At 39.3% G+C, this 26,058-nt stretch overlaps 1 protein-coding gene across 4 annotated transcripts in view; it reads left to right on the forward strand.

Annotated features, from left to right (window-relative positions):
- Positions 1-24,749, forward strand: part of YLPM1 (YLP motif containing 1) — a 40,099-nt gene extending 15,350 nt beyond the window's left edge. The window contains exons 5-21 of one of the 4 annotated variants that reach the window (XM_080619705.1): positions 162-2,558; positions 5,377-5,482; positions 7,304-7,784; positions 9,317-9,409; positions 9,799-9,973; positions 10,122-10,267; positions 10,626-10,813; positions 11,274-11,336; positions 11,607-11,726; positions 11,992-12,168; positions 12,367-12,450; positions 12,704-12,787; positions 14,274-14,360; positions 16,704-16,755; positions 21,868-21,998; positions 23,803-23,981; positions 24,348-24,749. In XM_080619705.1, the coding sequence (XP_080475831.1) occupies positions 162-2,558; positions 5,377-5,482; positions 7,304-7,784; positions 9,317-9,409; positions 9,799-9,973; positions 10,122-10,267; positions 10,626-10,813; positions 11,274-11,336; positions 11,607-11,726; positions 11,992-12,168; positions 12,367-12,450; positions 12,704-12,787; positions 14,274-14,360; positions 16,704-16,755; positions 21,868-21,998; positions 23,803-23,949 (4,531 nt within the window). In that variant the 3' untranslated portion in view covers positions 23,950-23,981; positions 24,348-24,749. Of the gene's footprint in view, positions 1-161; positions 2,559-5,376; positions 5,483-7,303; positions 7,785-9,316; positions 9,410-9,798; positions 9,974-10,121; positions 10,268-10,625; positions 10,814-11,273; positions 11,337-11,606; positions 11,727-11,991; positions 12,169-12,366; positions 12,451-12,703; positions 12,788-14,273; positions 14,361-16,703; positions 16,756-21,867; positions 21,999-23,802; positions 23,982-24,347 lie in introns of those variants that run through there. The other 3 variants (XM_080619708.1, XM_080619706.1, XM_080619707.1) reach the window with 3 other exon arrangements.
- The last annotated feature ends 1,309 nt before the right edge of the window (positions 24,750-26,058 follow it).

Genomic DNA, 26,058 nt, shown 5'->3' on the forward strand with positions numbered 1-26,058 from the left:
ACATGTCTCTGTCCTTCTGCACTGGTTCAGTAGGGACTGATCCTAAGGCACACTAGAATTCATCAGTTAGAAGTGACTTAGGGATGTGTGTGAAATTCTTTTTTAGAGGATTTTAATTTGACATGTACATTTGAATAAAATTGCCATTATGTTGTCTATAGATTTGATGGACCTCGAGGAAGAGGATATGACAAATTTGAAGGCTCAAGACAGAGAGGGCCTCGTTTTGACTCCCAGCGCTCAGAAGGATACAGGTCACGTTTTGACAGACAGAATACAGATGGACAGTCTTCAAGTAGATGGGGGAGTATCCCACGAGGACCAGCAGCACAATTTTATACTTCAACAAATTCATCACATGGACATGGTTCCCGACCTGGTGGTTCACGGTGGATGGGGCCCAGGCCTCATTTGGGACAGCAGCAGCAGCAGTCACAGACAGACTCACAGTCAGAAAACAAAGAACCTTTTACAGATGTAGCTGGCAATCAGCAGGCTGTAAGCAGAACACAAACTACTTCTGATGCACAGAGTGCAGGTCCCATCGAGCCAGATGAGGACCTGACAAATACTCAACAGGAGCCATCCAAACCTGAAGTCAAAGAAACTGTTTCAGACCCTCCTAAAAAGTGGACGTGGAGTTCACATGATCCTAACGAGCAAGCAGAAGAGTCCAAAGCACCTACTCCACCTATTCAGAACCAGAAATCACCATCTCTTTCTAGTAACCCTTTAGCTTTGCAATCAGGTATTGCACGAACAGGCGGTGCAGTTACCCCTGTAACAGGAAATCAAGATTTGGATTCACCAGATGGCCAGCTGATTGCTTCAGATAGCACCCAGGGTCCACCTGGACCAGAAAACCGGGGGAAAGGGCCATTTATGCATGAAGATAGAGGCAAGGGGCCAGTAAACAGAGGCAGGGGCCAGGGCAGACTGGATGATGGCCGGGGCAGAGGGCAGGGGGATGGCCGTGGCTGGGGAATGGGCCGTGGACGAGGTGGACGAGGAATGGGAAGGATGGATGGTGGCCGAGGGATGGGAAGGATGGACGGTGGTTGGGGAATGGGCAGGATGGATGATGGCCATGGCCGGGGAATGGGCAGGATGGATGATGGCCGTGGCAGAGGATATGTATACAGGGGCAGAGGGCAAGCTAGGCAAGCATCTATCCGTGGCAGGGGAATGTTCAGGAGGGCAGGCAGCAGGGAAAGGATGCCAGATGGGCGGTCAGGCAGCAGGGAGAGGATGCCAGATGGACAGTCTGGCAGCCGAGAGAGGGGCCTGAGTGGACGGTCTGATAGCCACGAGAGGGTGTTCTCTAGCCGAGACAGAGAACTACCTGGCCGGCCAGGCAGCCGGGACAGAGGACGGGCAGGTAGCCGGGAGAGAGGCTTGGTCAGGCGGGCAGGTAGCCGGGAGAGAGAGCCCATGCGGCGTGCAGGTAGCCGGGAGAGGGAGCCCATGCGGCGGGCGGGTAGTCGGGAAAGGGTCCCTATCAGGCCTGGGGGCAGCCGAGAGAGGGCCCCAATGAGGCGGGCAGGTAGCCATGAGAGGGGCCCAGTCAGGCAGGTAGGTAGCCACGAGAGGGGTCCCATCAGGAGGGCATGTAGCCGTGAGAGGGAAGCAGGAAGATCTGAAACAGGCAGTATGGGTAAACCCATTCACCTAGGAGATGACCCTGACAAATTGCCTCCATACCATCGAGATGAGACACTCGGGGGTTCTTGGGGTCATGAAGATGACAGAATGCAGGAGGAATTTCCTTTAGATAGTCAAGATGACCCTTCTTTGGAGCACGAGCAATTGGATGACTGGGAAAGAGAACGATACTGGAGAGATCACAACTCTGACTATCAGGATGATTCTGTAGATGCATATGACAGAGATGACAGGTTGCAGTCCCACCACTCATTGCCTCCACTGTCTCCTCTACCACCACTACCTCCTTTATCATCTGATCGTGACAGACGAGATTCATGGTGGGATGACTGGAAAAGGCCAAGAGAGAGGGAAATAGATCTAGATAGGACTGGAAGATCCTCAGATATTTATGAACAAGGTATAGACAGAGAATGGGATAGAGACTGGGACATGAGACCTATGGATGATAGAGAAATGGGGAATCATGACATGGATATCCCCCCTCTACCACCATTACCACCTCTTCCACCCCTGGACAGATACCGTGAAGATAGGTGGAGGGAGGATAGGAACAGAGATCATTATGACAGAGACCTCCGAGAAAGGGGAGAGCTGAGGATTCGAGAATATCCAGAGAGATATGACACATGGCGGGAGAAGCAAGACTACGTTCCTGAAAGGACTGATTGGGAGAGAGAGCGGCTGTCAGATAGGTGGTATCCAGATGATGGAGACAGACTGCGGTCTTTGGATGATCATTCAGATTCATCGCTTCCTCCACCTTCACATTCTTCTGATATGCTGGGAGCAGATTCAAACCTGGACTCTGACCAGTCCTTGGGAGGAGTGATGGTCCTTAGCCAAAGACAGCATGAGATAATTCTGAAGGCTGCTCAAGAGCTCAAAATGCTTCGGTGAGTTGCCTGGTTCTGCCACTTCACATGGGAATCCCATTCTATGGAGATGGTGCTTCTTTCCTAATTCATTCCTTTATTTACACTGTAATGGCTTCATTTCTTTTTACCACAGCATGATAGGGTAGTAGGAGCTCATGTGAAACAAGTTATTTGGGGTATCTCCATCACAGCTTTTGTGGATGGACTGGTTTTTTTTCTTAAATAGATGGTTGTCCCTTTCCCTGTGAGTATGGCATTCACTGTTACTTTCTGGGAAGAATCTGTCCTTTCACTTGACAAATCGTTTTGTTATCCTCAAATGAGCTTGTTTATAATTGCTTTTCAACCTTTCTATTACTGTCAGATGAGCTCACTGATAATTGCTTATAATACCTACCTGTCAAGATCTACATTAATGTGATTCTTAATTCACACAATGGGACCTATTTAATTTTTGGATACTGCTTACTTTTTAATTAAAGCATACGTGAGTTTTTTCTTTTTACAATGGCCCCTCGTTTGAAATCCAGCATCATCAGTAATTTTGTCAAGTTTGGTTGATCTTAGTTCTGAGGATCATCATAACGGCAGCGATAACAATCAGAAGGATATGAATGCAAGAGTTCACCAAAACATTCTTTTAGAAAGCAGCTACCAGACTCCCTAAGGCTTTAGCTGGTGTTTGTGTCAGAATAAGTAATAGAGTATCCTCTTAAAAATCAGAAACATTCCCAGGCTCAGTAAATTTAGTAATATTAGAATGAATGGAGCATGTACTATCTATCCAAATGTTACCTACATGATTTGTTGCATGGGTTTAGGTGCATTAAATGTATTTGGAGAAAAAAACAAACACCAAACCAACAAACCCACAAACAAGCCACAACAAAAACTGTCAAACAAACACAAAAAATCAATCCAAACATAGGGGGAAAAAAAAAAAAAAAAGAGATGAGTTTCTTTATTTTCAGTGAATGAGATTTTCCAGAGGAAATTCTGCGAAAAAGAGGAAACATTTTAGAGTCAGAGGTTCATGTGGCTCGTTTTATACATGAGTTACTGAGAGAGAGCTAGGGATTGGTGCCTAGTAAAGACAGGGCTTTAATTTAATAAACAAGATCTTATGCTAAAATAATGGGCATTTAAAAGGAATGTTTGGTTATCGTTATTGCATTTGCATTAAATAATGTTGAAACATACAGAGACGTTTTGCACTTTTCCTGAAGCTGATTTTTCACTCATAAGACTGCTGCTAAGCGTCTGTCCCATGTGGAAGGCCTTAGTTGCAAGCCAAAATGCAAGGAAAGCAATTTTTAAAAGGGAGAACTTCTATTCTGAATAATTTGATCTTTCAGTGCAATTGGATTAATTCAACAAGTGTTAGTAACTGTGAAATCTGTGTGATAAAGCAGTATTTGCCAAAAGTTTGGATCAACAGAGCATTTTCAGCTTCCTGACTTTTGCATTGCCTCAGGTTGCCGAGCATGTTTTGCTCTTTCATAGGACTGACTGCAAGCCAGTGGACTTACGGACTTATCTTAAAGACCATAGTTTGGGAATCACTACCTAAGTGAATAATTTGCATTGAAACACTGGAACTAAAACATCTTATCTAAGAAAGTAGATACATATACCCCTTGCTAAGTCAATAAAAAGGGGAAATAGAATCATGATACTGCTGATACTGATTTTGAGTATCTTATTTTATTTGAATAATCTAGAAATTTATGACGTTGGTACTTCTCATCAGGTTCTTATAAGCAAATGAACTCAGTCTGAAGATTAGCAACAACTTTAAGGAGACTATTAGGAGAATCACAAGTCATTTGCTTATGAGGAGTTATACCAGTAGTACGATGCATAACTGCTTTCATCTCCTAAAGTAAAGCCCTCGTCTGACTTTGCTTTTACTGTGTATAAACCAGCATACTCTGACCTGTATGCTGTTCTGTATTTGTCATCTGTTGCATTTTTTTCTAAGCCAGGTGTGAAGGAGACAAGTGCTAGCAATTGCTCAGTTTACTCTTTGCATTAACACAACACTTGGGATCCCTTTCTATGAGCAGAGTTCCCCTTGCACTAGACACTGAACCAGACTCATTGCAAGTCAGGATGTTGTGCTTAGTACAGAGAGATAGCATTCTTAGTTCTTCTTTGGGAACTACTTTAATACACACAATTAATATGAACAAAGAGTCATCAGCAATTAAAAAAAAAAACTAGATAAACATGCAAACAAAAAGGAAATCATATTGAATACAACTTTGTAATCCAGTGGTTGTAGTGTTCACTGCTGGTCCATAGACTACGCATTGGTTGTTTTTTTAAATAGCATTTTGATATATCAAACAAGGAAATGAAAGTTAAAATCACTGGTTTGATTTTTTTTAAAATATTGGAATCTCTGTTACACTTTGCTGGCCTCAATCCTGTTAGTGTGCGAACCAAAGGAAGTCACTGAGCTGCTATGCACATGTTTCCAATGGGCTTCTTGTCTGCAGAAGGTGTTGGCAGAGGCTAAAAATCCAGCTTTGCTCTTTACTGTCGAAGTGGAGTGGTTCTGGCCAAGCACAATAGCATAACAGCATGTCTCAGGAAACTTATGATCAAGAAAGGATGCAGCTAATACACTAAACGCAGCCTCCGTGATTAGGTGGATATGAAACAGTGATTTCTGAATCGTAGTGTTGGCCATGTAAAACCTGCTGTGCCCTTTTCTTCTTTGGACTTGGCCCCTGATTCTAGTATAATATGTGGGTTTCACCGTGAGTGTTAATTTCTTTAGTTTTTCATTTAAGCTACAGACTGATAACACTTCCTTGTAATTCATGTGCAGAGAGCAAAAAGAACAGCTGCAGAAGTTGAAAGAATTTAAGCCTGACATTTCCACACAGGACTCTCCAAGATCACAAAATACAAGCACAAGGCCAGGTACCTTTCAGGTAAATTAATCTTATGTTAACTTATAACATGCTGGTGGTAATTACTATTAATGTATACGTCAGATTAGTTCTACACTCTGATGGTCAAACTTCTCTGTGGAATGCATGTCCAACAGCCCTTACAATCTCATCAATCTTCTGTTGAGGCAAAGCAGTATCTTAGTTTCTTTAGATTTTCCAAAGCCTTTTCTACTCTTTCAGTCCATGATGTCTTCTGAGCATTACCCACTGGGGACAGTAGCGCATGAGGTTCAGCAGCCTAGGTTGCTATGGGATGATGTGCAAGGAGAGGTGAACTCTTCCAAAACACAGGCATAAGGCTCATGAGAAGATCCTCCTGTTCCTTGCCTAAGTTCTGATATCTTGCTCTGCTTTTACTACTGTAAGAGCTCTCTCGTTTTTGAAGTTAGAGAAACTTGAGGATAGGTCTATCAGAAACAGATACTTCAGGGTAGAGTGGGCATTAGCTTTCTGTTTGCTGGCTTTATTGGGAATTCCCATTACCCTTTGTAATACAAGGTGCATGGAAGCTTACATTTGCATACTTCCATGACTCCGTCTCCTGTTGCAATGCAAGTTATTCCTCTGCTGCTTAATTTCCTGGTTGGTTCTGGGAACTCTTCTCAGCTGCTTATATTTGGATTTTTTGGTATTTCATACCCAGTCGGAAACCGAATGAACTTCTATACTCACATTAACTCAGGTTTATAAATCCCTCCTAGAACAAATAAACAATTTTGTTAAATGTATGTTGGAGGAGATACCTGAGTTGATGCTGGCTGTGTTCTTCATCACATCTTAACTCCAAAGCTGCTGGTACCATACCAATAAATTTAGACATTATGACCTCCGAGTCTGACGTTTAGCCAGACCAAGCTTTGTTTTCCCCCTCACTTGAGAGAAGTGTTATGCAGTGAATGAGACACTGCAAGTTTTGTTTTAGCCCATATCCTCTTCCTTGTTTACAGTGTCTATAAGGTAAAATAATGAAACAGATTTGCTACCAGGAAGTACAGGTAGGCTGATGCATTTAGGAAGTGACTTTACTCTATTTTCTATCTCAGACTACTTCACCCATCTGCCTAGAGCTCTTCAAACAGCTCTTATCTGTCTTGGAATTTCTGCCTTGACATTTTGTATGAGTTTGAACTGCTGTTACAAAGTTCAGCTTTGTATCTACAACCATTCCGGCAGTTTTGTTGCATGTTGCTAATAAGGCCGCTTGTAACTTGGCATCTGCTGTGGTGCTAAAAAGACTTTTTGTGACACAGCACGTGGGGTTTCATGTTTCATTCATGAAGGGTTTGGTTTGGTTTGTTCCACTGCACAAGACCTCCCCATTTCTTATGGTGATCTGATCTTGATTTCATTAAGGGGGTTCCAGGTGTTTCTGCTATCTGGGAATTTTGCCAGTGACTTCCAGAAAGAAGCTGACTTTATTAATCCTCTTGTGCCTCACCAAGCTCCCTGCATTCAAACCTTTTCAGCCTCCCCACAGACAGTAGGAATCTTTGCAGAGAGCAGGAGTCTTTGGGAATAAAACCTCAGAAACTTTTAAACTGAGATAGGCCTACTGGAGCTTAAATTCGTAAGGTTATTTTGAAGGAGAAAATAAATGATATTTAAGCCTTCACATAGTGAACAGACACCAAATTACTTCAGGCCACCAGTTCTTGAAATACTGTCCTCCTACCTGCAGCACCTTGATGGAGGTACTAGGAAATGCTTATGATTTGATTACCAATTGCCATTGTGCTTACTGACAGAGCATGAGGGGAGGTTAGTTTACAGATCTACATTAAAAGTGCTTTCTGCATCTAGGTCTCCTCTCAGCTATCTTCAGAGGCACCAATAGAAGCCCAAGCTATTAAACCTTCTCCTGCTGTAATTATAAAGCCTCCCGTGTTGTTCAGACAGCCCACCCCTGTGACAAGACCAAGTGCCCCACTGACAAGGCCTGCTACACCTATGACAAGGCCACATGCTCCAGTTTCTACTCCAACTACAACCCCAAGTCATGGTCAGTCTTTAAAACCATCACCTTCTGCTATGGAACAGGAACGCTGGGATGAGGATTCTTTCCATGGACTGTGGGACACAAATGAGGATAAAGGAGCAAATATGGAGTACGAGTTGTGTAAACAGGAGTCAATGATGCCTCCACCTGTCTCCTCGCCTGTGAAAGTACCTGCTGTTCACACCTCTGTTGCGTCAGCTGTACCAGTGTCCCTTCCTCCAGTTATTCCACCAGTTCCTAAAGCACCTGTAATTCAGCAAACTGTGGATTATGGCCATGGGCGAGGTGAGTGTGTTTGTTTGACCTGTAGCGGAGAGCTAATAGTCCTCCTAGTGTCTTTCTACAAGAATGTGCCACACAAAGCAAGCTGTAGATGTTCTGCAGTTGACCGGTAGGCTGCATACATTGCAATCTAATGCGAAGCAATGCAGTTCTAAAGAGTCTGTAACCTCCAGCCTTGAGTTTAATGTTTTCTTCAGTGCTGTGATAATGAGTTATTTCATGTGGCATGTGGCTATACACCATTCAGTTCATGTCTGCCTCTAATATAAACACCAACTGATGCAATTACATCAATGTGTTATATTTAGATTGATGCTGATACTTTCCCTTAATCCCTTTGTAGCTGAGTATGGAAATAACTGTTCTGGAAGGTACTTTGAATTGTTACAGTTCTTGGTATGATTTAGTAACTTAAAGCAGAATGTGACTCGTGTTTGCATTATTTCTATACTGTTTAATTGGTGTGAGGTACCCTCAGGACAGGGAGTGAGAGAAAATCCTGGTAATTCTGAAGGGTATGCACCCTAAACAGACATTTAACACATGAACAGTGAACGGCTCTCATTTTTAGTACTGAGCTTATCAAAGTTAAAATTCAACCAAAGTTTTTAAATAGAATTAATTTCCCTCATTCTTAGTTAACAGGGGTGGAATCATGTCTTAACAAAGTCCTTAAACTGTAGTTTGCTGGTTGAAGAGCTTTTTTTCCTCTCTAAGGTACCATAACCTTGAGAAGAGAAGGCTGTGTGGAGACCTCATAGCAGCCTTCCAGTATCTGAAGGGGGCCTACAAGGATGCTAGGGATGGACTATTCATCAGGGACTGTAGTGACAAGACAAGGGGTAACGGGTTCAAACTTAAACAGGGGAAGTTTAGATTGGATCTAAGGAAGAAATTCTTTACTGTTAGGGTGGTGAGGCACTGGAATGGGTTGCCCAGGGAGATTGTGAATGCTCCATCCCTGGTGGTGTTCAAGGCCAGGTTGAATGAGGCCTTGGGTGGCATGGTTTAGTGTGAGGTGTCCCTGCCCATGGCAGGGGGGCTGGAACTAGATGATCTTAAGGTCCTTTCCAACCCTAACTATTCTATTCTATGATTCTATAACATGCATTGAAGCCATACTGAATTCATTAAGTAGATGTTTCACTAAAAGCTGTTGGAAAATTATCACTGTTAGGAGTTTACAGTTACTATTCTTGACATTATGGTACTTCTGTGAATTTTTTAAACTTTCAGAGCATTTTAGTGTTTACAATTTTCTGGCTGTGCATGCTACCTGAACTCATCTGAAAAAGCAGAAGTCCCATTCTGAAAATGAAGTGGTACACATAGTTACAGATAAATCCACTTCAGACTTCCAAACCCATGGTGGTGTGTATTCATGTGTAGCTATTTTGACATTATCTATTAAAAGAAATTTTGGTAAGTTATTCCAGCCGCTGTTAATGCCATTGACTGATTGCTTTTCATGACAACAGCAAGGAAATGGGAGAGGGGTATTTTAAGATCCTAATTATTTTATTATTTTTAACCAGATATAACCACCAGTAAAGTGGAACAGATTCCATATGGGGAGAGGGTAACCCTGCGTCCAGAACCTCTACCAGAGAGGCAAACATTTCAAAAAGGTATGGAGTGGTTGGCTAGCTCTCAGACAGTTAGGTCTTAAGAAAAGTTTTAAGGCACTAAAAACATATTTTAAACTAAGTAGTTCTTGTTAAAATTAGAACCACTTTATTTTCTTCAGAGGCCCATAAGAATTTCAGAGGAGTAGTGTAGTCAATGTCCTAGCCACTTTAAAAACTCAATTTTGTGGTTTTAAATAGGATTGCATGGTATAGTTGTCTGTTACAGTTTGGAAAAGAGATTCAATGGCTGAATGAGTCTGTTCTAGCCCTCACGTAAGATATTTCTGTATACTTTTCTCACACTTTTGTTTGTTGCTTTTCCTTTAGAAATTATGAAAAAAATAGAGTATATTTTAGTAGTCTGGATTTCCATGGGTTTCTCCTTTCAGAGCACCCAGGTCGTTACAACAGAGAAAGAGATCGTGAACCTTATTTTGAGCGTCAAGGTAATTCCAACACAGATCATCGGGATTTCAAGAGAGAGCGGGAATTGCACAGAGACCGTGGTTCTGTGGATTATGAACGAGAGAGATTTGAAAAAGACCGGCATCCCCGAGATGATAGGTACATGGTTTCAGAACACTGTTGAAATGAATACAGTTCAGGCTGTACTGAGTATCAGGCTGTCCATTTTGCATTTGAGGTGCATGTTCACCTCTCTTTGGAATCTGTATTAGAAATTCCAGAAACATACAAAATATTCTTTTGGCAGGGTCCTTCCCACTACACCTTCAAGGACTCAGTCTTACCGTGACAAGAAAGACCATCCCTCCTCCAGGCGGGGTGGTTTTGAAAGACCACCATATGAGCGAAAGACAGATCGTCCAGCATATGATCATGGGCCTTCTGTGTTTGGAGGTACAGTTTCTCAGTCTTGAACCCATGCTAGAATATTAGTATAAGTACAGACTTGCAGAGGTGAGGATTAACTGGGAGATGATTAGTTCATTGGCAGTATTTCTTTGGTCAGAATACATAATTTAGGAAAATTTATCTGGATGGTGTCATGCAGTTTTGTTTGTCACTGGTGGTGAGATCAGGAATGCAACAGTTATCTACTCTGCTAAAAAATGGCTTCAATTTCAATAGGCTTAAGATTAGACATTTGAATTATCTGGGGTACAAATCTGTGAATTTATCCTACAATAATGAAGGTCTGCTTAAATCTGCTCAACTGGGTATGAACATCTTAATTTTTTTATTTTACTGAACTAAGAAAACTCTTCTGTCCAAACACTGGAATTTGAAGGTGATCGTAGAAACTATCCCGAGGAAAGGATTCCTATTTCTGCTCCATCAATGCCCCGTCAGCCACCACCTGCTCCACGAGTGGAAAGAAAGCCAGAATCTAAAAATGTAGATGATATTTTGAAGCCACCAGGACGAGATAGCAGGCCAGAGAGGGTGAGTATGCATTCTGAAAGCAGCTCTCAGTTCGTGTTGGGTCTGTATTTAGATAAAACGCGCATGAGTGTAGTATGTTGAGAACAAGCTTACATTTGAGGAAGCTTGAGAAATTCTCTTGGTTCCTTTGCAAATGCTAGGTGTTGTAGCATAGCTGTTAGGAATCCACAGGAGATGTAAACTTCCTGGGAATGCTAAGATTAAGTTCCTACTAGTGAGTAATGTTAACATATTTTAGACTCTTCTGAGATCTTCACTTGGATTTTGATGTATCAGAGAAAAGACTTGGCTTTACACAGTCAGAGATTTTGCAACACACCATATAAAATAAGGAAGGGCAAGATATGTAAGCAAAAGTGTGAGCCCAGAGCACATACTTTTCTAGAAGGAAGTTTTTGCAGAAGACATTATGTTAAGTGTAGCACAGTATCCTATCTTCTTAACATGATCTATTTTTCAGATTGTAATCATAATGAGAGGGTTGCCTGGCAGTGGAAAGACACATGTCGCAAAACTCATCAGGGTATGTAAACAACCACCCACTGTACAGTGCCGCTTGTCTTTTATGTGCGATTCCTCTGCTGTTTTCTTTCTGTTTCTCTGGAATTTCACATGCACATGTCTTAATATGGTGTGAGTCCCCTCCTCTATTAGCAGGCATGGTGAAAACTGTTCTCTTCTTGTTTTGAATGTAGAGCAGGGAACTGCTGTATGCCAAGAGTGTTTCGAAGATCGTCTGTAGCATAATGGAATATTTCAACAATAATATGTTTTCTTTTTGCTTTCTTCCCAGGACAAAGAAGTAGAGTGTGGAGGACCTGCGCCAAGAGTGCTTAGCCTGGATGACTATTTTATCACTGAAGTGGAAAAAGAAGAGAGAGACCCAGATACAGGGAAGAAAGTGAAAAAGAAGGTACTTTTAATTTGCTTGCTTATCTTGATAAAGAAATAAGACATTCTGGAACAACATAGTGGCAGTAAGAATTACAGTGTGTGGCTCTGGAAGAGTGCAGAGGTTGGTGGCCTGTTTTTCAAAACAATTCAGTATAACCTAAGGGCAGTATTCTGAAAAGTTGACCTGGAAGATGTTTTTCTCATACCAGTGTATTTGGTGGTTATGACATTCAGCAGTTGAACATAGGCGTCCTCTTTCTTAAATGCTTTTGTCCTTGATAAAGGTGATGGAGTATGAATATGAAGCTGATATGGAAGAGACCTATCGTACCAGCATGTTTAAAACTTTCAAAAAGACCTTGGATGATGGCTTCTTCCCCTTCATAATCCTTGATGCTATCAATGATAGAGTGCGACACTTTGAACAGTTCTGGAGTGCTGCAAAAACCAAGGGTTTTGAGGTAATGGAGCCTAAAAAGCATTTGAACTTGCTAGCACCCATATGCTGGTATTTCTAAACTTCTGAATGCAGAGTCCCTCCCACATTCAGGAAAAATTCTGTAGTCTGCATTTACAAATTTAACTCTTTTAGAATGTACAATTGCAGAGCGTATCACCAGGTAAATAAAAAAGAGCTAATATTGTTTTTCTCTCTCCAGGTGTACTTAGCTGAAATGAGTGCAGATAACCAGACATGTTCCAAGAGGAATATTCATGGACGCAAGCTAAAGGATATCAGCAGGGTAACTGTGGACATATGGAGTTATAGGATTAATGATAGGTTTCATTGAGCTTTCGGGCCCGCTGTTGTTTGCAAACCTCGTTTAGACTACATAAATGATTAGACTTTTCCTCTAAGAAGAGCTCATAGTTATTTCATGGGATTGATTGAAATTATTGAAGTTCAGATACATCTTGTTCATGATCAGAAACCGAATTGTCCATTGACTGTGTTACATTTTTAGAGATGCTTCAGTTTTGTTTGTTTCTTGTTAGATGTCTGATCACTGGGAGGCAGCACCACGTCATATGATGCGTCTTGACATTCGTTCTCTATTGCAGGATGCTGCTATTGAAGAGGTGAGAATCTCTGTGCTTGTTAAAATTATAGATTATGTAGATGTGACCATACAGAAAATACAGAGCAGTGAAAGGTATGGTTGCAGCAAGACAGTTATACTTGGCTTTGTAGAAAGCCAGAATTTGTGTGTCGGACAAGTGTATTCCATTATTCTTATTAATTACCTAAATATGAAGGTACATTTTATTTTATTATCACCTTTATGAAGCCCACAATTAGGCATCTGAGCAAAAGTTGAAGCCACTTTGATCTTAGCAACTCTTTAGTACCAATTAAAGAGGATCTTTGCTCTCTCAGATGAAACTCAGTACTTTTTTTCAGGTTACTGGATTAATTGGATCATAATTTGAGGAAGTAGTTAGATAAAATAAGTAAATAAATAGATTTTACTTCGTTTTGGTCCCTGCTTTGAGAAATATGGACCTGTAACAGAGAATGAAGAAAGAGGTAACATGTCGCGGAAGATGACACTTGCTGTAGAAGTATGCTGCCTTTTAATTCCATTTGGACTTCGCTGTGATGTGCGTTTTTGGTGTGTCAGTTTTCTGTATTGTTGCATTCTTCTTTGGCAGATGTTTCAGGAGCTCTGGGAATAAATTAGCATGTTAATCATATGTTACCATGAATGGCACCAGCTGTCAGAACAGCTCGTGCCATAGCCATAGAAACTGATGAACTGCTGAAGTAGGAAAAGAGTTTACTCTTGCAATTTGTCACAATGACAGCAGGTTATTTTTGAATCTCCAAATTCTATATGTTGGAATATGGCAATATTTAAGAGAACAGCAAAAGGCTCAGCTCTTAAGCAGAATCAGAGAAGGTCAGATTGAGATTTACTTTGTGCATCAAGGTATTACTAACTGTATGAAGAACTGTATATACTTGAAGAGTTTTAGGTATTCCACAGTATACACATGAATCCCCATTAGAGACGTGGATGCCAGAAGGTGTTATATTAATTGGGCAAGGTTAGATGTATGTCTTAAAGCATCCATTTTCTTTATTATGCTAAACTCTGCTTATTATTCTTCGCTGTAATATTTAAATATATCAAAGGTGAAGTCTTGTTAGGGATGTTGGAGGGCCATTCCAAGAATGTGTAAATGGCAAGCTTAAGATTCTTTCCTGAGATTCCAGGTTTTGAAATGTGACTGTGTGGGAAGCAGGAGAAGTATCTTACTGTTACATATACTGGCAGCATAAAGAATGCATGTGAAGGAAGAAAATAAACAATTGCTAGTTTCCCACACAGTTTGGCACTCTGTAGCTAGAAGGGAGCCTGCTTCTGAGGGAAGCCAAAATGGAGACAATATTCATATATATTTCATCATCATACTTTCCAAGATTGTTTTCTTTTTTCTCTCTCTTCTATTTGAACTTGAAATTTTCTCGTTATTCTAGTAATAATTTTAGATATTAATCTAAAAAGTTAATACTTAGAACTCAAGCAGCACCTTGTAAGTCTGTGCTTATGCTTTGGAACAGGTGGAGATGGAGGATTTTGATGCAAATATTGAAGACCAGAAAGAAGAAGACAAGAAGGATACAGCAGAGGAGGAAGAAAGTGAACTGGTAGGAGACACATCAGCCATCTCTAATGAAATGTTTGTTAATGTGTCTGAGGGAGAATCTCAGTTTTATAAATGCCAACCCATTGCCACTCTTAGCAGTGCAATCTTAATGCACACATTTCCAGTCACTTGTTCCTTAAAAATCTCTAGGAGAATTTTAATGTTAAATCATGTTATTCCTAACTGAATTTTTTTTACTAATCTGTGCATATATGCCACAAACAGGATTATCAGTGGAGTGTGGCAATATGCCTCTTACAGACATTTATAAATTGCAGTACGCTATAGCGCTGTCTTCCAGATTATCCAAGAATTACACTTAAGTGAGGGATGGGAAGAATGGGAAAAGATAAATTTAGCTTATTTCCTTTCACATCTCTGAAGAGCTCTCCTCAACTGTCACAATATATGACAACAGTTATGAAGAATGCTTTCTCTGCCGAGGTTCACTGACTTTGTCAGTAGGTGTTTCCAAGATGAGGGATTAGGTTTCTTGGATAAATGAAGGTTAGAGAATTGCCCTGAAGGATGGTGGTTTTAGGTATGTATCTAAAAGGCTATGGAAGGCTTCCAAAGGATTCTTGGTATGTGCTGGAGCTGCAGCTGGTCAATGCGTGATGAGTTGAATGTGTCAAACCCTGGTTCCCACAACCAAGTATTTCAGCTGCTTTCTAAACTGCGATTCCTGAGGAATAGTAAATTTCCATCAACTAAAAGGACTTTGCACATCTCAGACATTTTTGGTTACTTCCTATTTATTGGAGTCTTGTACCAAAGGATGAAGTCTGAATTTTTTCTTATCCTATCTGAGGATCAGAATTTTACAGATTCAGCACACAATAGGCCATTTCACACCATCAAAGTCACTCTTGTTGCTATTATCAACTCCCATGGTGTTGCTTTTAGCATTCAGACAATTCTTGCTTTTCTGTGCTTGATGGTATGAATTATTGATGCATTTAATTTAGTGTTCTCACCAGTGTATTACACATCACTTTCTTCAATGCAGGCTTCTAGCTGTGGTGTAAATTTTCTGGGCAAATTTTAATGGGCAACTTGGTTTTAAAGTATAGCTATACGTATATGCATGAAGGTTTTTTTATTTGTTACAAGGGAATATTGCAGCACAAACCATCTTTGTATTAATTACAGGCTTGATTAAAAACAATAAAATACAGAGATCTGATAATCTCAAGTCACTGATATATGCTTGATAGAAAAAAGGTCTTTCAAGGATTTTGGAAAAGTAATGCCGAACATAATCTCAAGCAGTGAAGCTGTCTGGAACAGTACACTCTGAATTAAGATTAACAAGTACACGTATGTATTTACCACAGTGGAGGCAGAAAAAATAGAGCAGGAAAGAAGTTAATGTAATAAAACTGGTCTGTGGATTGTTTGTTTTCTTGTTGAAATTTTCTTGAGTAGTTTTTTACCCTCTATTAAAAAACATTCTTAAAATTATGAAATTCTGACAAGGATTTCATTTCATTACACTGAGCTTTTTATGTGATTGTAGAGAAACATACTTTTATACCAAATTTGAACAGCTGAAATGAGGTATACAGGGTTGCTCAGTAAGGATTTACTTGTCCAAGAGTATAAAATTAGAAAGTAACAAGAACCTATCTTAAATAAATATCTTTTTGCCAAATTTAATATCATTATGCAAATCAACAAGGAATAAACTGCCTAAAGACCATGATGACATTATTTGTAGGGGAAAAGTGTTTTAAAGGAATCATTGAACTAAGAGGGTTATTTTAAAATAAAAAATAATAATTAAATCTTAGTGTTTCAGCAGATACTCTAATTTAAACTAATTTAAAAAGAAAAGAATATTGTGTAGTTGTGGGCTAACCACTGATACAGGAATTCAGCATGTCCCTTCAAAAGGATTCAGTGAAGCTTGTGTGTAGTAGATCTGAGAATATATTCTTAAATACTGGTGACCACGGTAACTTTTTCATTTGTGTTTGTAGAGCTTTGAATATTCTTTATGCGTGATAAGTTGTGTTGCAGTAACTTTGCCACCTGGGATAATATCATATAGTAACTGTGCACACAGCGCCATTGGTGTCTGTTAGACTCATTCCGGAGTTCTCTGTTTGCAGAAGGCAGTACTTTTTCAATGATTTGCAAGGGCTGCTAAAATCATTGAATGGGAAGTGGATGCGGAAGTTCTGAAATACTGAGTAATTTGTTTCCTTCACCTGATAACAAGAATTGTGCCTTACAGAAAGAAATACCTTAAGCTCCCATTATAATGCTGTTTCCAGTTCAAAAGTGATATGCATGTGTGTCTCTCTCTAATCCTCCGAGCTTCTCTCTGTGTATGATTTAGGGTTACATTCCGAAAAGCAAATGGGAGATGGACACTTCTGAGGCAAAGCTAGGTGGGTATTTATTTTTTCCTGTTTCTTCTAGTTGGTATCTGATGATGTTTGCAAAACCTGAATTTTTGTTTTTATTGTGCCTCCTTACCAAAGACAAATAAATGTGTTGATCTCATACATGTGTCTGAAGATGCAAAAGTATCTATACAGAAAAGGAAATTTTCTTCTGCCAAAGGGAAAGGAATTAGGACTTTCTAACCATTGCTGGTTTATATACTCAATGTTCTTTCATTTGTTCAAGGAAAGTACTTTGTCTTAAAAAAGCAGTATTTCTATTCTTTATTCATCTCTTCAGTATTATGAAATACAAAGTCTACTTACATTGCACTGCATTCCTGTTCATACTGCACCCCTTTTTGCAAGCCTAAATGTCATCAGCAACTTTTCACTTTCTTGAAGACATGTCTGGTAGCTAACTGTATTGAAGATGTTTCTCGCTCTACAAAATTGACAGGTGTGAGGACAAACTAGTGCTTTGAAGTTGATTCTGAATTATTAGGCCTTGGTATTGAAAAGTTAAACTTTGTTATGCTTTTCAGTTCCAGGAAGGTACTAGAATTCTTCTTAGGAGGATGCAAAATGGACTTTCCAGGAGCACAAGGGCACTATTTTTGCTGCACTTTTTGCTCTGATTAGTGTTGCTGGTTGTGTTAGACACTTATGCTATTATTAGGATTCTGTCAAAGTCAAAAGTGGCTTTCAGGCAGAAGTGCATGAACTGTGGCTGTAGTGGAAGGTGTACACAAGGAAAAGGGTTTCTAGTCAGTATGATCAGGTTCGGTTTGGGGTTTTGCTTGTTTGTTTGTTTCTCTGAACAGTAATGAATCCAAGTGAAGATTTTATCAATTAAAATTAAATCTGATTAAAACTGTTATTTTCTGTCTTGTCTATGAGAAATAACAAATATCTGAATGGGATGCAGCATGTCTTAACTTTTTGAGGTTTGCTTCTGCATGCGTGGTACAGCACTGTCTATCACTATTTTCAATAACCAAAATCATAACTGCACCATAGAAATTTCATCAGAAGTTCTGGCTTGCATAAAGCAGCCTTTCATCTTTTATTGTTAGCTGCTTAGTTTCACCATCTCTTCTGCTGCTGTGCTCTCTTTTAAGTCATTTGAATATTTGTGGGATACACTGACATTGTGGCACCTGCATTACAACTGGAGGAACCTTGTACTCAATGATTCAGTATATCAAACGGCTAGGCAGTTAGAAAGAATTAATTCAGGATTGCTCTGCATTCTTGTTTGAAGTGTTGATTGTTTTAATATCTTAAGATTATTTCTTAAGTTTATAATGATTCCCCCTCACACACCCCTCATCCCTCCAGTTATGTATGAAATCACAGTACTGGAAAACTGCATTGTTGAAGAATGCTCTGATACATTGTGTTGTATTCCAAATAACATAGACTCCTTTAAATACTGAGTAGAAGGAACAGATGTGTTGCACTGCATATGGTGAAACTTAAGTCATCCCATCTGCTGTACAAATATCACAGGGATTCAGATGTGTTCTAAAAAGATTTTAAATTTGATATGTAGTTTCTAGCAATGGGGAGACTGTGACTGCAGCAGAAATTTACAGATAGCTTTCAAAATTTACCTCTCTCATGATGACATACTGCTAACAAATAAAGAACTGTGTTGGGTTTTTTTCCGTATGAAAACTGCATGATATAAAAGACAGGATTTTTATGTGGTCTCCACTTAAATGTAAAATGAGGAGCGAGCAGCAGAGTGAGTTTTTGCTAAACTAAGTTACTTGCAAGGATGTTGCAATAATCCTTTAACAATCAAACTCCATTAACCAACTGGATGTTAGCATGCTGCCAAGACACAAATACAGGCGCTGAGAAGGTCTTTTTATTAAATCTGTCTTCACAATTTTACTTTTATAACTACCCTCTAGGTTAATTTTTATAAATATATAGAATTATAGATTAAAAGTAAATTCTGACAGAAGATGCATTTTAAAAAAGCCAGGTGTGTTCCTCTGTAATGAATGCTGTTTCTTCAAAAAATTGCTCTGCAAAGGCAGGCAACTTTTAGCTCAAGGTATGCATTATAAGCACTTGCAGTCTGTGAGTAAGAATTATGTTTAATTCACAGTAAGGCTTTGTTGTAGATGACCAATTAAAATTATTTCCTGAAAGGCATGTAAACTGTGGTATGCATTTGTTATTCCAAAGTTGAGTTATTTCTTGGGAACTGGCCTGGCCATTAGGTCTATTGCGTTAGTTTCAGAGAGCACACATTTGCAGAGATAATGTAAGTGCAGAATCCAAAAAACAACACTAAGTCTTGTTTTGCCTTTTTGTTTTCTTTCTGTATAGATGTTGTTACAGGAAGGCACAATAAGATCTTACTGATTGTAATAAGCCTCAGAAAAGGTCTGCAAATTTTCAGTTCTTCAGCTGCAATGCTGACTTATGGTAATCACCATACTGTACACCCTGGAGCTCTTGCTTTAGTTCAGATTTTCTTTGGCAGGGGTGATGCATTCCTCTGAGCATGTGCGTGTGGTATATCATTTCCTTATGTGTTGTGGTTGCACAGCCATGTTTTTATTCTAAACCTGGTCTGTAAATCACTGGTCTGTCTTGGGGCATAGTGCACATCAGTTCTTGTATTTAAATTTACAGAAATGGACTCACATTTTAAAAATTTGACTATATTCCAAGTGTTTAGCACAATACTCTGTTTCAAGGTGCAGCTTAGTGGCAAGTTCTACAAACTTTCAGGATGGGAGAAATGAGCTGTGGCATAGATCAAGTTCTGATACCATTGTAAAATTTGCTCTAGAATGCAGATAACGTTTCACATAAAACTTGGTGACTTTTGTATAAGAAGAGCAAAAAATTTAGCTGATTGATTCATTTAGTTTTTGAAGGAGCTCCTTACATCAGTTGCATTCTTTATTATTAAAATTCCAAAGGTGAGTTGTTAAGTTCTGCGGGTTTTCAGAAATGCTGCTGCTTCATTGGTTTTAAAATTGAAATGGTAAAATGATGTTTGATGGTTTAACACTAAATAATTATCTGCCATAAATATTCACGAGCACCATTGTTACAAAATGACACCTTGTCTCATTTTCAGAAAAGAGTATTCTGAAATAATGCTTTGTAGTAGGCTTTTGACGTTTCTGTAGTGTGTCTACTGCAAGGCATACAAACCTTGAACCACAATAGTATGGATGGAAGCAGAGCCCTCTGGAAAGGCAATCTTTAAACATGGAAGGAGATGACATTTTAAAATAAGTTCTGTGTAGCAGTGACAAAAAGGGGCAGAGGGGAACGTCATACTCTGAATGCCTCCTGAACTCCTGAGTTGATGTTTGAGAGTTGCACATTTCTTGATGATGGTAATACATCATAGCATGTTGCCTTGTTGTACAGATACTTGCCAATAGAGAGCTCCTGAAGTTTCAGGTCTTCGTGTTCCTCAATGCATTTGTTGCTCATCTTTTCAATGTTACTTTTTCTGGAAACCCTTATGCTCCGAGTGATCTATGCTGATTGATCTGAGACTAATACTGAGGAATAGTGCACGTACATTACAAGCTGGAGTCACAGAGGAATATTGTATGATCAATTTATCTTCTAGGAGTGCTGTCTTTCTGTGGAGATTGAGCTTCAAACTTGGCAGATTTGCTTAGAGCTAAAAAACCTTTAACTGAATCGTGTAATGAGATATCATAGCACAGATACAAATATTCTGCACAGTTTTCTTAAATGTTGGGTTTTTTTAAAAGGCAGAGGGGGTTTGAAATGTCTTCTTAGAAAAAAATTCTGTATCTGTTCCAGGGAAATGGGGCAAAAGCATGGAGTCTTCTAAAATTTTAGAGTTGTGTGAGGGAGAAATTACTTTGTTAGTTTATGGTATTTAAATTATGCTAGCATGTCTACATCGTCATTGCCTCACATTATCTCTGTTGTTACTCTTTTTTTCTCACATATTAAGTAGAAAAACTCATCTCTGAACTGAGTTTCTTTAGATACATGCCTTTGAGCATCCTTTTCTGTCCAGAAAATACACTGCTTTGCTTTATTCCTGAGGCCTTTTGTGGGGTATTGTATTACATCAGTGACTTCCGGAGCAATGTTATTGTCATCACTGGTAATGGTTTACAGAACGTAACTGCCAAGCTTAGTATTCTTTCTACATATACTTAAATTGTTGACTTATAAAATGGTACATCGACAGAAATCCTAGGATTTTCTTTGAGTTATAAAGCCATTTTTCATTTTGATGCTTTGTTGTTTGTAATCTTACAGTGAATACTTCATCTCCTTTCCAAAAGCAGTTTGCCGCATAATTTCAAGAAGGTGTTGTTTTTTCACTGAAAATAAGTTTCCAAAGAGGAACAAAATTTTAGAACCTAGGAATGGAATTGTTTCTCCTCATGCCGTATCGGTTCAATGAGAAAAGGAAGAAAATGATGACTGTTGGACAAATGTACTGCTCAAATATTCATGACTGACCTCTTACACCATGAAACAAAAGATTCTAAGATTATTTTTTGGAGTCCTGGATGGTTTTTTTTTGAGCGTGTTTTTTGTTGTGTGGAGAGAATAAGAAAGAGGGGAGGGGGGAGAATCGAGGTTTCCAAGGAGCTTTTTGTTTAGCAAAGCCAGTATCTCAAAAACTTGTTATGGCATTAAATTATATGATCGTCACTTGTTCCCTGATACTGCATGTATGCCATGTTTGACACAGTATTAAACCCCAAATTTGGGAAAACCACTACAGCTTTAGTATTGTGTTCAAATACAGAAAGGTGGATCTGTGGTTCCTAGCTATCAGTGGCTATATTGTACCTGTAAGGACAGACTCCATACAGTGTGAACATCCAGAAGCAAGCTTTTCTCCCTCATACAAATAATGAGACTGAGTGTTATTGCCACACATTTAATGTGAAATATCAATAAAACTTGAAAATGGTGTTGAGTCTTCTCTAGTTTATTTCAACTCTCATCATTCCACCTGTCAAGACAAGCTGGATATACAAGTTCTGCTGCTCATTCTTTGTGTTCCACTTTCGTCTTGTTTATGTGAATAATAGAAAAAATTCTCCTTTAACTCTGAGGCTCTGTGTTTGTTCTCAGACAAGCTGGATGGTTTGCGGACTGGCACTAAAAGGAAACGTGATTGGGAAGCAATTGCCAGCAGAATGGAAGATTATCTACAGCTTCCAGATGACTATGATACACGTGCTTCTGAACCTGGAAAGAAAAGGGTAATAAAACTTCAAATTACTTACTGTCTGTATATGATCACTTAACAGTCTTTGTGAAAAAGGGTTTTTACCAAGTCAGTCAGGGTCTATCAATATGGCAGCTTCAGTGAGTCACTTTTCATTTTGCCGTTGCCTTAGATTCTGTAAAAGAATATTCTTGAGAGTAGGGTCTTCCAGAGGTTAACAGATTAATTACAAGGAAGTGAGGAGTTGTAAATAATTTGAGATAGAGGGGGAATGGAATCACATCCCATTTCTTGCTGGGGAAGATGACACACTTTGCTTCAGAGCAACCTGTAGAGTCCTTTTCATATGCTGTATGTTTTGTGATGAAGGTGTAATATACAGTGCAGATTCTAAGACAAAATGATGGGGTTTATTAAGCTTTTTTGTGTTTTAGTTAGGTTTTATAATAAGTAGGCGCAGTACACTGCTCTTCAGCTGAAGAAAGTATCAGCTATGTAGGTTTTAAAGTGATTAAGTCTTGTAGATGTTACCTCCTTCATAAAGCTTAGGAGATGGCGTGTTAGAAATTGTCTTCGACCACTTCATATGTACTTCTGTTCTGAATGCAAAATATTACATCTTCAAATATCATTGTGGAAAAAAAAAGAAAAAAAAAACATAGAGGAAGACAAAGGACACATAATAGGAAGAGGTAGTACTACTTTTTTTTTTTTTTTTCTCCAAAATAGAAAGAGCAGCTTTTGCCACTAGAAGTAATTTGAGTTCGCTGCCTGTGTTTGGGCTTTGTTATTGCCCTGTAATGTCAAATAGAAAACAGAGGTAGTACTGGACAGTGCATGTGGGAAAAATGGAGGTGCTAAGGCAGAGAAAGTAATGGTGGAGGAAAGCAGACATTGCTTATCAGCAGGAACGCCTGGAGAAATCCAGGTAGGCTGTGGAATAGGAGAGTGCTGGCAGAAAGGTGGTAAGGCTGTAACAAATAACAAGTAACAAATTGGCATGGAACTAATCAGGATGTCAAGGAAGACCACCTTCACTTGCTGTTTTTTCTTGTCCTGCAACTGTGTGTTCCAGTTGAGTGTCTGCACCTTAGCCCTTCATCTGACGCACCTTTCTCACTCCTTCTCCTTGTTGCACTCCCTCCCTTTGGTGTATGGCTTTGTGGGTGAAGGAGTGGCCGTATATGTTTGAACAGAATGCATGCAAGTGATCTGCATTATCATGAAGAGCCACAGAGGAGATGGCTGCAGCTGTAAAAAATGAGAAATAACACATGAATGAGGGATTTTAGTGTAAAGAAAGAAGTTTAGTGTAAAGAAAGAAGTTTAGTGTAAAGAAATGTATCACAGGAGATAGAGAAGAAAGCTGTCCCTCATTCATTGCCGAGTTGCTCTTTAACACTGTTCTTCTGTAGTTTTGTAGTTATCTTCTAGATGTTTCCATTGTGCAATTGAAAGACAGGTTGTACAGAAAATGAAGATGCTAAATAAATCTTCAGTCATTCTTCCTGCAGAAAGCATTGCTTTGAACAGAGAAATAATTGTAATAATTACACTTCAGCTCTCAGAACTATAGCATTGAAATGGAAAAGACTAATCAACTGTACCTTTCTTCTACTCCATGGAACACCTGGGATACTCAATTAACAACTGACAATTAACAATAATGTTATTGGTGTAGTTTCCACCTTTACCCATTGGAAAACAAATTAATACTTACCTGTTTGAAGGAAAATGAGTACAAATTAGAATTCTTGTACTCTTATCTGCAGTGGAAAACCTAGTCTTGTCTCAGGATTTCTTAAGAGATTGTCCCACTGATAGTCTGTTCTCCATAGGTGCGGTGGGCAGATCTAGAAGAAAAAAAAGATGCAGACAGGAAAAGGGCCATTGGTTTTGTTGTTGGACAAACAGATTGGGAGAAGATAACAGATGAAAGTGGTCATCTTGCTGAGAGAGCCCTCAACCGCACCAAGTATATATGAAAAAGTGGTTAAATGAATTTTGTGCCTTTAAGGTAAGTATTCAATCTTCCTGCGTGTTCATAGCCTTGATGGGTTTTAGGGGTTCTTTTAAGAGCTGAGGTTGTAGTCCATGTCATTGTTAGAGTTCTCCCAGACAAGATTATTGATTATAGTAGGTGTCAGCTATGGCCATGTCAATCTGCACCCTTTTGTACAGCACCTAAAAATAAAAGGATTGTCAGCTATCAATCTCCAAACCTTAATAGCAGGAAGATTATGTTTTCATTAGAAGAGTAGTTTAGCTGTGTGCGTAAGTCAAGTCCTGTCCTGTCTAGTTCAGATTTGGCTTGCTATATCTTAACACTGACCACATTAATTGCTGTTTCACTTGGTGTAACAAAATTTTGCTTTCTTTACAGGCAATTTGCTCTGAGGAGAGGTGAACCAAGGTGTCATGAGCATCTTGCATGGGTCATGTCACTCCCACCTTCACAGTTTGTCTTCGTTACTTTAGTTTCATCAGTTTTTCTTGAGATATTGGCAGATAACCAGTGCCCTCAAAACAAACAGCACATCCCACTGCTCCTAAGAGAAAGAGACAGTTTACTTTTTAATATTTTTTGAGGGGAGGGAGGGGGAGGGCCAGTAGTTTTAGCTGCTGTTTGTGGAATGAAATGGAAGGGTTAGACAGACATTACCTTCACTGTACCATCACAGAATGTTTATCACCTTTGCTTTGTGGCTGTTCTCGTTTTATACTGTATGTACCTTGTAGCTTATTGTATTAGGAAGCAGAACAATAAATTTCACTATAAACTTGGTGTTCTTGGTGGACCATATAGCATGGTTTTTGTTTGACATTTTACATGTGGTCTGTGTTCACATGTTGACAGTGCTCAGAATCGTCCTCACCTGGAAGAAGTGCTCTGCTCATATTCTGGAATGTATTTGGTCTTCTAGGTTTATCACCTGCTCTTCCTTCTCATAGACAGCTCCATTAAGGCCCAGGTTTTGCCAGCCTTTAGGAGCCATACCCTTCTTGTTCTTCTTGGAGAGCTGGAATGATCATTATTTTTTGGATCCTAGTTTCTTGATTACATCAAATTTCCATTGCTACATGAGTATAAATTATATTGGATGGCTCTGCAATACTCATAGTAGTAATGCATGAGAAACATTTCTTTAATGCTCAACTTAAAAACAAGGTACTACTGAGTTCTCTGGAGGGCAGTCTAGAAAATTCGTTTTGATCTTACTGTGTCTTTTAGTCAACACTGATCCCTCTCAGGGTATTTCATTCCATTCATAAGTCTGCTGTCTCATAGAGAAACATCATTAAAAGAAACAACAAAGATCAGAAGTTATACCCTTCTATTCCTTTAATAAATGTGTTTAGCTAAAGAAGATAAATGAATAGCAGTCCACGCTATTAAAAGTGGTACAGATTCTTCATAGATGCTGGTATATCACTTCTACACAGCATCAGGTTTGCTGATGAAAACTTTGTCCTCTCAGGTTTTGAAGCAAACACTCTGTGTAAACAATGTTGTAACCAGGCAAGGTGTTTAAATCCAAACACACTTGAATTTTTTTCGTGATCTTTATGAGGGAAGAAAATGAAGTCCTGAATTTCTTTCTCTGTTATTCCTTGTTGCTCTGCTGAGTGATTACATTGTGTTTTGCATTTAGGTTAGTAAATCAACTCGCTCTGGCGTGGTGGTAGTTCATGCTGTTAGAGGAGAGCTGTGGTGCTAATAGATGGTTTTGTTTGCCATTCTGATGTTTTGATTTGTTGGATGTTTCTCAGTCTTGTCTGGTGCATGATTGAAAGCTTTTCAGTAAACTAGGGGAGTAGCTGATCTTGTGTTATGCCCTGAGTGCGTTAAATACAAGAAATCAAGCTCCCTGAATCCAGCGTTTTAAAAATGGAAGGTAATAGATATGCATTTTCAGTGTACACATAGTATTATGTAGCATATATGCTTTCTTTTTAAATGTTTAAATGAATTCTGAATGAGAATTGTTGACTGTAAAGGCACTTACAGTTAACAGAGGAATCAGTAGCGTGTATTGCTGTGGAAATCAGGCAAGCTTCACTTTAGAGAAGTTACTCTCTCAGGTATGTGTAAA

Source organism: Psittacula echo, assembly GCF_963264785.1.
Source record: "Psittacula echo genome assembly, chromosome: 5".
Lineage (NCBI taxonomy): Eukaryota > Metazoa > Chordata > Aves > Psittaciformes > Psittacidae > Psittacula > Psittacula echo.